The 14,428-nt window shown below is 36.9% G+C and overlaps 3 protein-coding genes across 6 annotated transcripts in view; 2 read left to right on the top strand and 1 right to left on the bottom strand.

Annotated features, from left to right (window-relative positions):
- LOC104701538 (E3 ubiquitin-protein ligase At3g02290-like) lies at positions 5,954-6,915 on the bottom strand. The gene is made up of 5 exons (XM_019227479.1): positions 6,839-6,915; positions 6,548-6,662; positions 6,374-6,461; positions 6,165-6,274; positions 5,954-6,039 (listed from the first exon to the last, which is right to left on the bottom strand). Exons 2-5 carry the CDS (start codon positions 6,656-6,658, stop codon positions 5,992-5,994), a joined length of 357 nt encoding a protein of 118 aa, XP_019083024.1. The 5' UTR covers positions 6,659-6,662; positions 6,839-6,915; the 3' UTR covers positions 5,954-5,991.
- LOC104701536 lies at positions 9,717-11,443 on the top strand. The gene is made up of 3 exons (XM_010417235.1): positions 9,717-10,214; positions 10,303-10,433; positions 10,830-11,443. Exons 1-3 carry the CDS (start codon positions 9,953-9,955, stop codon positions 11,124-11,126), a joined length of 690 nt encoding a protein of 229 aa, XP_010415537.1. The 5' UTR covers positions 9,717-9,952; the 3' UTR covers positions 11,127-11,443.
- The window catches only part of LOC104701534 (nucleolar protein 14-like), a 5,533-nt gene continuing 2,609 nt past the window's right edge, over positions 11,505-14,428 (top strand). For 3 of the 4 annotated variants that reach the window (XM_010417231.2, XM_019227714.1, XM_010417230.2), the window contains exons 1-8: positions 11,618-11,962; positions 12,052-12,214; positions 12,315-12,367; positions 12,450-12,509; positions 12,599-12,721; positions 12,841-12,969; positions 13,106-13,771; positions 13,895-14,087. In XM_010417231.2, the coding sequence (XP_010415533.1) occupies positions 11,618-11,962; positions 12,052-12,214; positions 12,315-12,367; positions 12,450-12,509; positions 12,599-12,721; positions 12,841-12,969; positions 13,106-13,771; positions 13,895-14,087 (1,732 nt within the window). Of the gene's footprint in view, positions 11,963-12,051; positions 12,215-12,314; positions 12,368-12,449; positions 12,510-12,598; positions 12,722-12,840; positions 12,970-13,105; positions 13,772-13,894; positions 14,088-14,183; positions 14,378-14,428 lie in introns of all 4 variants that reach the window. The other variant, XM_010417232.2, reaches the window with a different exon arrangement.

The following is a 14,428-nucleotide window of genomic DNA, read 5'->3' as shown; positions in this document are numbered from 1 at the left end:
AGACTCCTTAAAAAACTCCACATTGAAGCCATCAGGGCCTGGCGATTTGTTTGTGTGCATCACAAACAGAACCTTTTTAATTTCCTCCTTGGTAACCTCTCTAGTGAGCATAGATTTGTCAGTAGGATCACATTTAAAACTCAGAAAGTCTGACAACTCCTCAATAGTCCAGTCGACATGGTCTGTAGGGGAGGAGGTGAGAAATTCCCAAAAATGTCTTACCGCTTCCTCTTTGATATGATCCTGATCATTAACTACCCTTCCATCACCACACTGAATCTCCTTTATGTTATTTCTTATCTCCCTCATCTTAGCAGACGCATAGAAAGCCTTATTATTTTGATCACCAACCTTCAGCCAATGTAGCTTTGCTTTTTGTTGCAAGTATCGTTCTTCAATATCAGTCAATCTTCGCCACTTCGCATATGCATTTGCCTCTTCATGTATCGCCTGAGGGGAAGGAGAGGTCATAGTCCGCGCCTGCAGGGCGCACAGTGTGTCATATGCCTCCTTGGTGCGGATAGTAATGTTTGCCACCAGTTTTTTCCCATGCTCCGAAGATGTGGTTTAAGTCTTTTTAATGATTTTGAGAAACGATGCATCACAGAGGTGGAATGGAAGAGAGGGGGAGACTCTCGCCATTGTCCAGCCATTTGAGAGAGGAACTCTGGCTTTTTTGCGACTGCATTTATAAATTTAAAAGGCTTCTTCACCCTCGGCTGCACCGCAGAGAGATAAAACCTGCAACGTAAGTGGTATGAGCAACCTCCAGGCTCGAAAACAGAATATGACTGACCATACTGCTGAATCCAAACCTGATTAACCAACACTCGGTCTAGTTTCTTACAAATAACCCCCTCCTGACGTTTGTTGCACCAAGTAAAACGCTGACCCTGATAACTCATATCAACTAGTTCGCAGTCATTAACAAGATCCTGAAAATCCCTCATGCATGCTGGGACAAAAGGATTAATATCATATAGGGAGTGGTCCTCATTGTCCAAGATTTCATTGAAATCCCCACATATAAGCCAAGCTCTACCTCGAAAGAGTGGAGATGAATGATGATGTCGTAAATCACTCCACAGCTCCTTACGCTCTGCAACCAAGTTTGATGCGTAAAAAAAAGTGACAAAGAAATCCTCCTTCCCTTCAACACATACTGAGACCGTAATGAGTTGTGAGGTCTTAAAAACTGGTTTAATGCACACGTTATTCTTCCAAACTATCCTGATTCTTCCCAGTCGATGCTCTTCATAATTAGACATAAATGACCAATTAGTAACAACCGAGTCAATAATACGACTTGCTCTACGTTCCTTAACCTTTGGTTCAATCAAACAACCAAAATCATAGTTTCCACGAGCCATCCACTCTCATACCACACGGTGCTTCTCCTTCCTGTTGAAGCCTCTGACATTCCAGAAAAATCCGGACATCAGAGAGTTTTGGAAGTTGTACGTGTTGACAGAGTACTAGGAGGAAGCCTAGTACTCTGTGTGCTGGTTTGCAAAATAAATTTATGGCCATCCTTCGAAGCTCGTGGAAGAGAGGGCTGGAGCGTCATCCCCATTTGTGTGGCTGTCTCAGCCCCTCCCTGATCATTCGAAGACTCTATAGTCGCAGGATCCCCAACGCCAGATTGTTGAATAAGAGCGAGACTCTGTTCCAAATCGGGTATAACCTCCTCTCCTTCCTCCCCTTTTTCACTTAGACATGAAAAAGAGTTTGAAAGCTTTGATGCGTCAACCTGACTCAAATCTAACCGTTTACTTGGACTACGAATCCCCTTAGTAGGTGTACACCAATCCTGCTCCTTTTCCTCTGCATTAACAACAGGAGAGGAAACCTCTGCAACGACACCCTTCACTTCTTGTAATATAACCGGAGTATCTGCCTCCTATTTCTGGACAGTATTCCCTGTAACCTCTGTTACATTCTCTCCTTTCTTGCCTTTGGTCAGACAATCGGAATTTGTGTGTCCCCATTTGGAGCAGTCAATGCACCGTGGGGGGGAACCATGGGTAGACAAATTCCACAACAGTATCGCCTCCCTTTCCGGATTTGAAATACATATGTTTAGGCAAGTTCTTTGTTAAATCCACCTCCACAAAGACCTTAGCTTCCTCAAAAGACTTACAAGCCTCTGTATCAGGGTGCAACTTTTTTAGTACACCTAGTGGACTCGTGATAGCACTTAATACCTTCCAAGAGAAGTACTTGGCAGGTACATTTTTAACTATGACCCAAATGGGAACATGAGTTAATTCTTGTTGTGTTATATCAACAATTGGACTCCATTTAGTGAGAACCACTGGAACTCCACATAGATTCCACATGCCACGCCTTAACACCCGTTCACGAGTACGTACATCCCTAATCCGAAAGTGCACTGTATAGAGATCCACCACAAAAACCTCAATCTTAATAGTATTATCCCCCAATGTCCAAGTTTTGTTCACTAGGGCATGAATTCTACCCACAAAAGGAGCCTTTGCTAAAAACTTCCCGATAAGAAAATCTTCCCATAGTGGTTGAGCTTCCTCAAAAACCATGTCTGGTACCCTGACTGTTGGCATACCATCAACATCCTCTACCGCCAACTCCACCTTCTCCATCCCTGCTGGTTCCTTAACCATGGAGACCCACGAGCGCTTCTGTTTATGTTGCGCAGCACTCAACACATTACTCCCAACCTTCGTCTCCTTAACCGTATTAGCAGTAACCTTCTCGTCCGTCCCCTCAACAATCGACTTCTCCAGGCTTTCCCCACCCTCCTCACTCTGCACATTCACAACCCCCGATACAAGAAGACCTTCACTGACCAATAGCACCTCCCCCTCCGTGATCCCTACCTTCGTATTGGAATCACCAATCAAAATAGAAACTCCAGACACCGGCGGATTAGCCTCCGGCGGCAGCATACCTTGCGTAGGAACAAAAAATCTAAATCGCACTTTTTTCACCCTCAGAACCAAACGCACCAAAAAGTTTGCCTTTTTAAAGAGATTATGACGGTGCTGTTGGATATGGTGTGGCACTACTGAATGATCATTGACATTAGGAAAGAAACATAGAGAATTGGCATCTTTGTGCTCATGATAAAAACAAAAATTGTAAAAAATAGGGGTGAGAAAAACATCCTGGATCCAAACTTGGATAATATTATTACCTAAATGTTTTATGTATTAATATATAACATATATGTTAAAATTTATATAGATCTTATAATAAAGATATCACAAAAAAAAAAAAGTACTAGTAAACTCATGAACATTGCATATGATAAAAAATCCAGACGNAAAAAAAAAAAAAAAAAAAAAAAAAAAAAAAAAAAAAAAAAGAAGCTCATGGACATTGAACGGTTGGTTTTCGATGAGATAAAAACGTCCGAGAAATTACGACATGAGGACAAATGGTGAGAGAGAGATAGAGGATAATTTAAGGTTCACGAAAGGAATAATAAGAATACGTGGATCACATGGCTGAGAGGAAATATGTAAATGAGGCAAGGCATTGACAAATGATAAAGTTGAACTAATTAGAACTTCGTTCCAAAAAAAAAAAGAACTAAGTAGAACTTGGTGGACTAAAATTATGATGCGTTATTGAAATAGTGACACAGCCCACATAGCTAAACTACATATCTAATTCTACTTTTTCGGAAAATGGTTTTGTTACATGGATTGCTTGGACCTGGGGGACTATTTTTCCTAAAACCTATAATGACAGTGGAGAATAAAACATCGAATGAGCAGAGATTTCTAATCAAATTCAATTGTCAAGATAGTCAGTTAAGAATGTCGAGTCATATATAATTCCAATTGATGGAAAACATATAGAGAAGTTGTGATGAAAGAAATTTGGTTGGGTTACCTTACCAGAGAAGTTGTGATGAATGAAATTTGGTTATGCTATATTTCTTAAATTAAGATAAATCTAGAGACAATCATTGTCACCATAATTCCACTTGATCGTTTGTTTTGCATTATTTATGCCGTTCTCACCATTTTTGGTTCAAACCAACTCGTAAAATTTTCAGAGTTCTCAATCAAATTTTTTTCTTTTAATCATCAACAGAAAATATGATTTGCTGTTTGTAGTGAAAAAAAAAAAAAAAAAAAAAAATTATGCAAGGCAAAGAAAAGAGTGAATTATATCGCTCCCAGACACGATTATCGAGGAAGCCTTTTTAACCAACCTTTCCGGCGCCAGTGAAGATCCTTCTCGCCGGCGTCGGGATCCACTCGTCCCTTGCCCTGTTCACTTCATAGTTGTTCTTTCTAGTGCATCCCTGTCCAAATATTTTCTCTGTTTTTTTCCCTTTTTTAACCCTTTTCAAACCCTAATAAAATTTTCCTCCGATCTAAACCAAGACCGGCGTATGTTCCCGTCGATCTCCCACTCATCGGAGAGCCTCTCTTCGCAATTCTTGGGAAGCCACTACTCTCATCCCTCAATATGGCATTGTATCGTGAAGCTAGGATTTTCCCCAGTCGACCTAGCTTCTATCGTCGAATCAAACCAAAGCCACTCACTGTTCCCACCGACCTCTCACTCACCGGAGATGCTACCTGTCTCGCGCACATCTCTGCAAATTTCGGACAGCCGCCTCTGGCAACGCCCATTTCGGCATTCGGTTCTGAAAATAGGATTTTCCCCAGTGGATCTATTTACCAACGACGACTTCTGCCACGGCCACTACATGGTCCCGCTGATCTCTCACTCATCGGAGAATCCCTCTGCATCGCAGATCTCTCTGCCAGCTTCGGACGGCCGACAGACTAACCATCCTCTACGGCGTTTCCTTATAAACCTAGGGTTTTTCCTAGTGATCCTAGGTTTCACGGTTGGCCCATTAGTGCTAAAACGAGTCCAATCCATCTACTTTTATGAGGTTAGTCAAATTAGCAAACCCAGGCCCATCACTTCATCGTCCATGGATTATCATTGCCAAGGTCTGTACCGTTTTCCTCTGCTCAATGGCCGAAGACTCCATTGGAGAAAGGTAACATCAGTCCTACTCTGGATATCCATATATCTTGTTCAGAACCTGGCCTTAGTTGCTCTTAGGGACTTGAGATTTGGTTTTAAAAGTATACGGATATATGGTCTTTGCTCCTTGAACTGCTCTAGCAAAAGTGACACCCCTGATTTTGAACACTTTTTGTTCATTGACGGCTACCACTTAAGCTGTTTACCTGATGAACCCAAGCATCGCCTCCCAACCATCTCCATCACACGGATCCAGTACCAAACAATCTTTATTGCGACCTTGCGAAGTGATCCAACCTTTATGCTTTGGGTATCAAAGCAACCCCTAACCGACTACAACAACATAGTCCTCGCTTTCTCTGTTGTCCTGTTACTATGGGTTCCTATCGCCCTGGTGGACATCGATGCATTGATGCTCTTGTTAACAACACAGTATCAGATGACCGTGACCATTCAACTGTCCCTTGAAGCTCTCGAGGATAGTTCAACAAAAATACTACTCAATTTGTCCTGTTTTGGTTTTTCGAAAAGAAAAAAAAAATCTGCGGTTTGTTCAAGATTTTGGTCCTGATATTATGCAAAGATCATATAACAAAGAAAAAAAATACATATTTTTTAGATTCAAGACCATTGTTTTCAAAAAAAAAAAATAAGAATACTACTCAATTTGTCTTGTTTGCTTTCTCGAACAGCAACAAAAAATTGGCTTGTTCAAGATAGGAGCGGAGGCACGTTTAGTGTTATGATGGGTGCAAACAAACTTTGTTGATTATAATATAACGAACAAAAAAAAAGTATACATAAGAATTGTAGATCAAAACAGATGAGATAAAGGCATTTTTTCTACACACCTCCTAATACTTGTCCCAAATGAGTTATATCACAATTTCACAAATAAGAAAATATATATATCCCATTAAACACCACAATGAAATTATTAATTTAGCCAAAAATAAGTTAATCAAAATTTTCCAAATTGTTGAAGAAGAATAATTGTTACTCCACATGCTCTGTAATTTCGTCACCCTTCAAGAAAAGCATTGTCTGCATGTGAAATCACAAACATATAAATCAAACCCAATTTATTATTTTCCAAAAACAAATATGGTCATAATAAGAAATATATAGACACAACCACAAATTTGTGTTAAGATATATAAAAAATTAACCTTGGAACAAAAGGGACAAGCTTCACTTCTCTCCATCCATTCATAGATGCATGCAAGGTGAAACATATGTCCACATTGCAAAACTATCTTGGGGTTCTCCTCAATGTACTCTGTCTCCATTTACAATAGTAATTGAATTATTAACACACACTCACTCACTCAAAACGTTTTTTAAATATAAATTCCGAGGTTTACAATTCTTTGTTTACCATAGAAACATGTCGGGCAAACGTCTTCTTCTTCGTCAGCGACATAGGAGATTTCTCCTCTTTCTAGGCTTTCAAATAGTTGCTTGAACTGGATCAAATATGAAAGTGTTAAGCTCTTCGATTAGTTTTAGGGAGAACAAGAAAAGGAAATAGGGTTTAAATATGTGGAGATGCCTTGGGGGAAAAGTTATTCGTTATTGGGTTAGTGAAGCCTCTGATTCTTGGTACGTTTCGAGATTCATCAACGTGTTCCGTAATTCGAAAACAACAAAGTAGAATACCCATTGACCTGAACTAATATGTAAACTTATTAAATGGAGATCACCAATACTAAAAACACAAGATTTGAGTTAATCAAGTAGGTGATTATGGTAATTAATCACGATTTTTCTTAAAAGACAGGACATAGAAGAAGAGGGCAGATGAACATAAGAAAATTAACTAATGTTTGTTCTGTTCTCATACCTTTGGATCGATCTTACTGAAAACTGAAAGGAATAGAGAGAGAAAAGAGAGGAAAGAATAAAATTAAGGATGAGAAAAAAAAAAAAGCAACAAACTTGAACAATGAGGAAGCTTTGGTCCCGTAATCGCAGCCAAGTAAGATTCTTTGGAGAGCAACACAAGGAAACGTGGAGATTTTGCGGGATACTTCATGACGTGGCATGCCAAAAGAGTTTAAGAAGTTTGACTCTTTTTGGAATGTGGACTTATTATTTTTTTCAATTTTCAGTGTATGTGCTTTTATTCCTTAATTTGGTTTCACTCGAAAGGTATACCGGGGCAATTTTTTAAAAAAGACTTTTAAATATATTATAAATAGATCAAATTTTTTTGAGTTTTAATATAAACGTTACATTGTTATATATGTGTGGACTTATTATTTTTTTCAGTTTTCACTGTATCTGCTTTTATTCCTTAACTAGGTTTGACTCTGTGGTACACCACGGAACAATTTTTAAAAAAAAAACTTTTGAATATATTATAAATAGATCAAGTTTTTTTGAGTTTTAATATAAATGTTACATTGTTATATATGTGTGTGTTCTCACAGTAATTAATAAAAATGTTAAAATAGATATTCATTATATATTAAAATAACTCAAATGAGAAATAATCTATATCTGAATATACTTGTTTGGTTACAAAAATCCTAAAATAATTTTTAAAATATATCCGTTTATAAAAATTCAAATCACATCATATGTTGAAAAAAATCTAAAAGTTTATTAAATTTATGTATTAAATAGTAATTTAAATAATTAAATATAAGATTAAATAAAAGTGAAAGGAGAATTATATTTTAATCTAACATATTGCTTTAAATTAGGTAGATACTTTTTTGGAAATTAATATTATCAGATAAGGAAATCATTGTGTTTGGTTGTAAGGATTGTAGAGAATTTAGTTGGGACCTTGTTTGGATACAAAGATAAGAGAGGATGACACAAAAATGTACTCCAAAAATGTTAAGATAGATGCAAGAAAAATGNGTTTTTTTTTTTTTTTTTTTGACCTCTGTAGAGTTGAAAATTTTAATTATAAATCTTCTTATAGTTTTAATTATAAATTTGAAGAAAAATACTTAGGTTCAATCCTAAGGTGAACCCCTTTGTCCACTTCTTTCTTTTTAACCAATCAAAATCTTCTATACATTATTTTATTTTAAAAATAAATCAAAATTAAATTAGAAAGAAAGACAAATTAAGGAAACAAATTCTGTATAATTTTAATTAAGGAAAGTTAAATATTGGTTTGGTTTAGATTTTACAATTAGAACGAAATTATGTGTCGGTTTGAGTTTACAAATAAAGTGGTTAGGATTTAGATTTTACAATTAAAACAAAATTATATGTCGGTTTTGGTTTACAAATAAAGTGGTTAGGGTTTAGATTTTATAATTAAAACGAAATTATATGTCGGTTTGGATTTACAAATAAAGTGGTTAGGATTTAGATTTTATAATTAAAACAAAATTATATGTCGATTTGGGTTTACAAATGAAGTGGTTAGTATTTAGATTTTACAATTAGAATGAAATTATATGTCGGTTTGGATTTGCAAAAGAAATGGTTAGGGTTTCGATTTTACAATTAGAACAAAATTATATATCGGGTTGAGTTTATAAAAAAACGATTTGAATTTTTAATTTTATAAGAATGCATACAGATTTTGTTTCGTTATTTAATAAGGAGTTAGAATGAATAGATTTTTAAATGTATTATGATACGTCAGATTTTCATTGGTTAAAATAAGGAGAAGGGAAGAAAAGGGTTGACTTTAGGAGTGAACCCAAAAATTGTTCAAATGTGAAACAAATGTAAAATATGTGCTTCTTAGCACAAGAAAGGAAAGATAGTAATTGGTTTAAAAAGAAAAAGGGAAAGATAATTATGGTGATTACACTTAACTTGATATTATGCCAGATCGCTACTTTGAGCACAAATCCAAGTTGGAGATTTTGGTTTTTTTTTTGAAAACAAACGCACTTTTTATTGGTTGATTATATATGTGCTGTATATGCAACTAACACACACCGAACAAGACATTTCTATGGTAAGCATTACGAACTTTTTAATTGGCTAATTAAAGATCAGTTATGACAATTCTACTACTTTTAAGAGACTATAATTATGTTACATATATCACATATGGTTTGTAACAATTATCGGTTGGCAGGAATAAGTGTTGGGACCTACGGCTTGATGATGATGAACATGATGAAGAAGAAGCGCCAACGACCCAACACTCGATGTCTAATAATAATAACACAAAAGAGTTGAGACATCATTATTCATACTCAAAGGCGCAATACAAAAGTATCAAAGTAACTAAGAGAATTAAAGTTTGGATACACAAAAGTATATAAGTAGCCATCATTATTCACCTACAACGGGTTTTGATAACTAGAGACCGGAGAAACATGATTACAAAGGAACTCACCAAAATGATTAATCTATGTGCTTAGAATTCGATAAACATGGAATGAAAGAAAAAAAAAATTAGTTGGTGCACATGATTAGTGATTGCAAATTTCACAACAATTCTATATCCCATGAGATTTTGTCCATCATTTTCATTCACCCACAATGGGTTTTGATAACTAGACCCGGAGAAACATAATTACAAAATAACTCACGTAAATGATTAATCTTCGCCTTCGGGATTAAAATTTGAAAAACATGGAACGAAATAAGAATAAAAACATATAGTATTTATTAGTTATGATTTGAGGCACACGTCATTGCGATTCTATAGGCCATGAGATTGTAAATGTGGATGTCGGTTCTATATATACACAAAATGTACACAATTAGCAAGTTTAAGTGCAACGCGTCTAAATTGGGGAGCTACCAAAAGCAAGGATAATAATTTACTCTTTAAATAACATTGTGGCTATTACTAAACATGGGTAGAAAGTGAGAAACTGAGGATTACGTATATAAAAGTGTGGGAAGCTACCAAAAGCAAGATCATAATTACTCAATATCATATAGCTCTTAATCTCATTTACTTTCTCCACCATCTTATAACATCTTCTTGTCCAATTCTTTTGAGAAAGAGAGATAGAGAGAGAGAATGGGAAAGAAAGGAGACGGGTTCTTTCTAAGCAGGATAAGGGCTAATGTAAGAGTCCAACCACCGACAACTACGAGCCAGCATGGCTGCAGCCACGAGCCTCCAAGCTCCTCCACAGAGATAAAAGGAAGAAGAATCATGGTCGTGGTTGATTCTTGCTCGGAGGCTAAGAACGCTCTTCTTTGGACTCTCTCGCACTGTGCTCAGCCTCAAGATTACATTCTTCTTCTTTACTTTCTTAAAGCTAAACCCTCTCAATCAGGTCAATTGTCTTTCTTCGTATTTTACTTTTACCACATAAATGATTCTTATTGCTTTAATGCTTTTACATAATATGTTTTGATCTCTAGGTGGTGCTCTAGCTACCAAAGAAGAAGAAGAAGAAAAAGAAGGAGAAGAATCTTGCGAGAAAACCACAACGTCAAGAGCTAATAAAAAAGTTTCAGCCTTGAAAAACATTTGTGAGCTTAAAAGACCTGAGGTTAGTAATACGTTTCTTTACCATACCTTTTTTTTTCTACAAAACATTTATAATGATTTTTTTTTTTTGAACAATTCATCATTTACATATATTCTCGGAAATAACAATATGGTTAAATTGTATAAATGAGTAAAATCTATATCGCACATTCTTCTTCACAATCGTAGTTGGAGATCAACAATCTGGATCGATCTTTACTTTAATTTAAAGTGAATTGTTCATTCCATTTTGCACAACACAGATCGTTATATGTTCATATATACAATATTGATGAACACTTCATTGTAATATCCTTTAAACTAGATAATCCACTTTCACCATATATTTATTCAAAACATTATTTTTCTTACTTTTTAATATTTAGAAAGAAATCAAAACAATAATTTGTTGAATTAGGTAAAGACAGAAGTGGTGGTTGTAAAAGGTGACGAGAAGGGTCCGACCATAGTAAAAGAAGCAAAAGAAAGAGAGGCTTCTATGCTGGTTCTAGGCCAGAAGAAACAGCACGCTACGTGGCGGTTACTAATGGTATGGGCATCGCAGGCCCGACCCGTGACGTCCAAACACGACTTTGTGGAGTATTGCATCAACAACTCTCCTTGTATGGCCATTGCGGTTCGTAAGAGAGGCAAGAAGCTTGGTGGTTACACTCTTACAACTAAGCGCCACAAAGACTTCTGGCTTTTGGCATGATTTTTATTCCTAGTATTTACTTTTCACATCTAAATTAATTTAACCCTTTTTTTAAAAAAAAAAACATTAAAATCATGGTTGTGGTTTTATAAAGCTGTCGACAAAAACAAAAATCATGGTTGTTGTTTGTGGACTTGTGGGTGCAATTATTATATGAGTTTACTTCTTCCAAAATGTATTTTTGTTTTCAAATGTAAAAAAATTTAGTCCAAAGGTTGAGATTTTTTACTGTCATTGTAAGTGTTAAAGCGAGGTAATCTTATGTTATTGTAAAACATGGGCTTTGGGCCTTTTAATTAAATTGGGCTTATGGATCATACTTTACCCGACCCGTCCGCCCACCCGCCCGTTTCCTCTTCTTCTTCTACTTGTAGTCTGAGCTATTCGTGTTAGGTTAAAAACAAAATCTCCCAAAACCCTGTTCGTTTACTAGTAAACCCTAACCACCACCGTCGTCATCACCGCCGCCGCCGGAGAAACAAAAAAAAATCATGGGGAAAGATAACAAAACGAAGAAGAAGCCAAACAAAAAAGGCGAAAGAAGAACGGGACCAGATGCAGTCGCCATGAAAGCCAAGCCGAAAAAAGTGGTTAACCCATTTGAATCAATTACGTCTCGCCAGAAGTTCGAAATCCTCGGAAAGAAGCGTAAAGGCGAAGAACGACGCATCAGTGTCTCTAGAACCCTCGCTGTTGATAAGAGGAAGAACACATTGGAGAAAGAGTATGAGCGGAGCTTGAAAGCTTCGGTTTTTTTGGATAAGCGTATTGGAGAACAGAACGATGAGCTTGGGGAGTTTGATAAGGGTATAATTCGATCGCAGAGAGAGCGTCAGGTTAGTTTATTTTGATGTGTAAAGACATTAAAAACTAAAACTTGGGTATCAAAAACTGATCCTTTTTTTTTTGTGTATGGTGATTGTAGCTGAAACTAGCGAAGAAGAGCATGTATAATTTGTCTGATGGTGAAGAAGATATTTATGAAGATGGTGCTCTTGGTGGTTCTTCTGTTAGGGATGATTTTGATTCTGGACTTTTGTTTGATGAAGATCTTGAAGATGATGATCTGGAAGCTTCTGAATCTAAGAGTATGTTTCTCTTGATAACACTTTTTGCTTTTTCAACTTTTTGTGTGTCTGTTATTAACCTTGAGAAAGTTAATACTGTCTAAACCATTCTTTGGCACAGGGATGAAGCATCTGAATAGAAACAAACAGGTTGACGCATCGGGAGAGGAAGTGGTAAGAACAACAGGTCTCTTAGATGTCTGGGGTGTAATTTAACTTGAGGTTGACTACTGATATTCTTGGATTCTCTCTACAGAGGCATAAGAGCAAGAAGGAAGTCATGGAAGAGATCATTATGAAGAGCAAACTTGGCAGGGTGATTATTCCTCTGTTTTTTCTTGTTTTTTCTTGTGCATAGTGGGTCAATTTGCAGTTGGTGATTTGTTTAATTTTTTTGGTCTTTAGATGGAGAAAGCTAAGCAAAAAGAGGAAAAAGAAAAGCTAATGGATGAGCTGGATAAAAACTTCGAGTCCTTGGTTAATTCTCAGGCGATGGAGAGTTTAACTAAGCCTTTTGATGTCGAAGAGGTGAAAAATGATCACAGTTTATAGTTGTTTAAATACTGAGCATATGTATCTATATGAGTCTTATCAGGCTTCTTTGTTCATGCTTTTTCTTTTGCGTGATGTAATTCTTTTGTCTGCAGGAAAAAGGCAATCCTTATGTAAACATTCTGAATGTTATGGCAATGGAGATTCGTGCTCGTCCTTCTGAGAGGACAAAGACACCTGAAGAAATAGCTCAGAAAGAGCGAGAAAAATTAGAGGCTCTTGAGGTATGTCTCTGTCGAAAGCCATTGCAGTTTTACATTCTGACTGTTAAACTATAAAGAGAAGGGTTTATCTTATTGTGAAGTCAAGGTCTTATGGTTGACATAATTAGATATTGATACAATTTTTCAAAACTCCTAGGAAGAGCGTAAGAAAAGGATGCAGGAAACTGATGAGTTGAGCGATGAGGACGAGGAAACTGGCGGTGAGGAATTAACAAAGAGGCCAATGGCCATTTCTGGTGACGATCTTGGTGATTCCTTCTCAGTGGAAGAAGAGAAGCCGAAAAGGGGATGGATTGATGATGTTCTTGAAAGAGAGGACGATGTTGATAATTCAGAAAGTGATGAGAATGATAGATCGTCTGAGGATTCAGAAAGTGAAGAAGAAGAAGAAGAAGAAGATGATGATGATTGTGAGTTAGATGGGGGTGATGAGAAGCAGAGAAAAGTTCATCATTTAAAAGACTGGGAACAAAGTGATGATGAGCTAGGGGATGAGCTGGAAGATGAAGATGAAGATGATGATGAAGAAGTGGAGCCAACAGTACATAAAAAGTCGAAGAATGACGATGCTGCACCGTATAAAGGAGAAGGGTTGTCTGGAACAGTGAAACAAAAAACTAATATGATGAAATTGAGTTCCACGCAGCGTGATATTCCTTTCATGATTGATGCTCCACAGAATTTTGAGGAATTGCTTGCTCTTGTGGAAGATTGTTCAAATGCAGATGTTATTTTAATTGTCAACCGAATCCGGATAGCACACTCGATTAAGATTAAAGCTGAAAACCGAAAAAAGATGCAGGTAAGGTTTAATATAGCTTTCAAAGATCTACCTGCTTGCAGTTTTGTTGTTTAAGTTTTCAGCCCCCTGAACTGCTTCATGCCTCAATTGCTTTCTGACTGTTTGTTATTGTCTGCCATCCAGGTCTTTTACGGTATTCTGTTGCAGTATTTTGCCGTTCTTGCAAGCAAGAAGCCCTTGAACTATGAGTTACTAAATATGCTTGTAAAACCTTTAATTGAGATGAGCATGGAGATCCCCTACTTTGCTGCAATATGTGCTCGCCAGCGGCTTTTAAAGACCCGTGCACAGTTTTGCGAGGCTATCAAGAATCCTGGTTTGTGATGCTTCCATAACCTTGAGTTTTAGTGTCCTTTGAGAAACATGCCTATTCCATCTTTTTACCCTAACCAGTTCAGAAACATTCTTTCAGAGGATGGATGCTGGCCTTCCTTGAAAACATTGTTTCTGTTAAGGCTCTGGTCCATGATTTTTCCGTGCTCTGACTTTCGCCATGCTGTGATGACCCCATCGATATTGTTGATGTGTGAATATCTTTTGCGCTGTCCCATCTCCTCTGGTCGTGATATTGCCATAGGTTCCTTTTTATGCTCCATTGTTCTGTTGGTAAGGAGAAGTTGATCCCGACCTTTTTTCCTTGGCAGTTTCCATTTTCAT

Source organism: Camelina sativa, chromosome 7 (genome assembly GCF_000633955.1).
Source record: "Camelina sativa cultivar DH55 chromosome 7, Cs, whole genome shotgun sequence".
NCBI classification, from domain to species: domain Eukaryota; kingdom Viridiplantae; phylum Streptophyta; class Magnoliopsida; order Brassicales; family Brassicaceae; genus Camelina; species Camelina sativa.
The sequence above is the reverse complement of the archived record's forward strand: the minus strand, read 5'-3'. Positions and strand labels throughout refer to the sequence as shown.

Coding starts and splice junctions, on each gene's coding strand:
- LOC104701536 (XM_010417235.1), top strand. CDS start 9,953: ATGGGAAAGAAAGGAGACGGGTTCTTTCTAAGCAGGATAAGGGCTAAT. Junction 10,215..10,302: donor AGCTAAACCCTCTCAATCAG/GTCAATTGTCTT, acceptor TTTGATCTCTAG/GTGGTGCTCTAGCTACCAAA. Junction 10,434..10,829: donor GTGAGCTTAAAAGACCTGAG/GTTAGTAATACG, acceptor TTGTTGAATTAG/GTAAAGACAGAAGTGGTGGT.
- LOC104701538 (XM_019227479.1), bottom strand. CDS start 6,658: ATGGGTATTCTACTTTGTTGTTTTCGAATTACGGAACACGTTGATGAA. Junction 6,275..6,373: donor TTGCCCGACATGTTTCTATG/GTAAACAAAGAA, acceptor AAATGGAGACAG/AGTACATTGAGGAGAACCCC. Junction 6,040..6,164: donor CTTGTCCCTTTTGTTCCAAG/GTTAATTTTTTA, acceptor TTTCACATGCAG/ACAATGCTTTTCTTGAAGGG.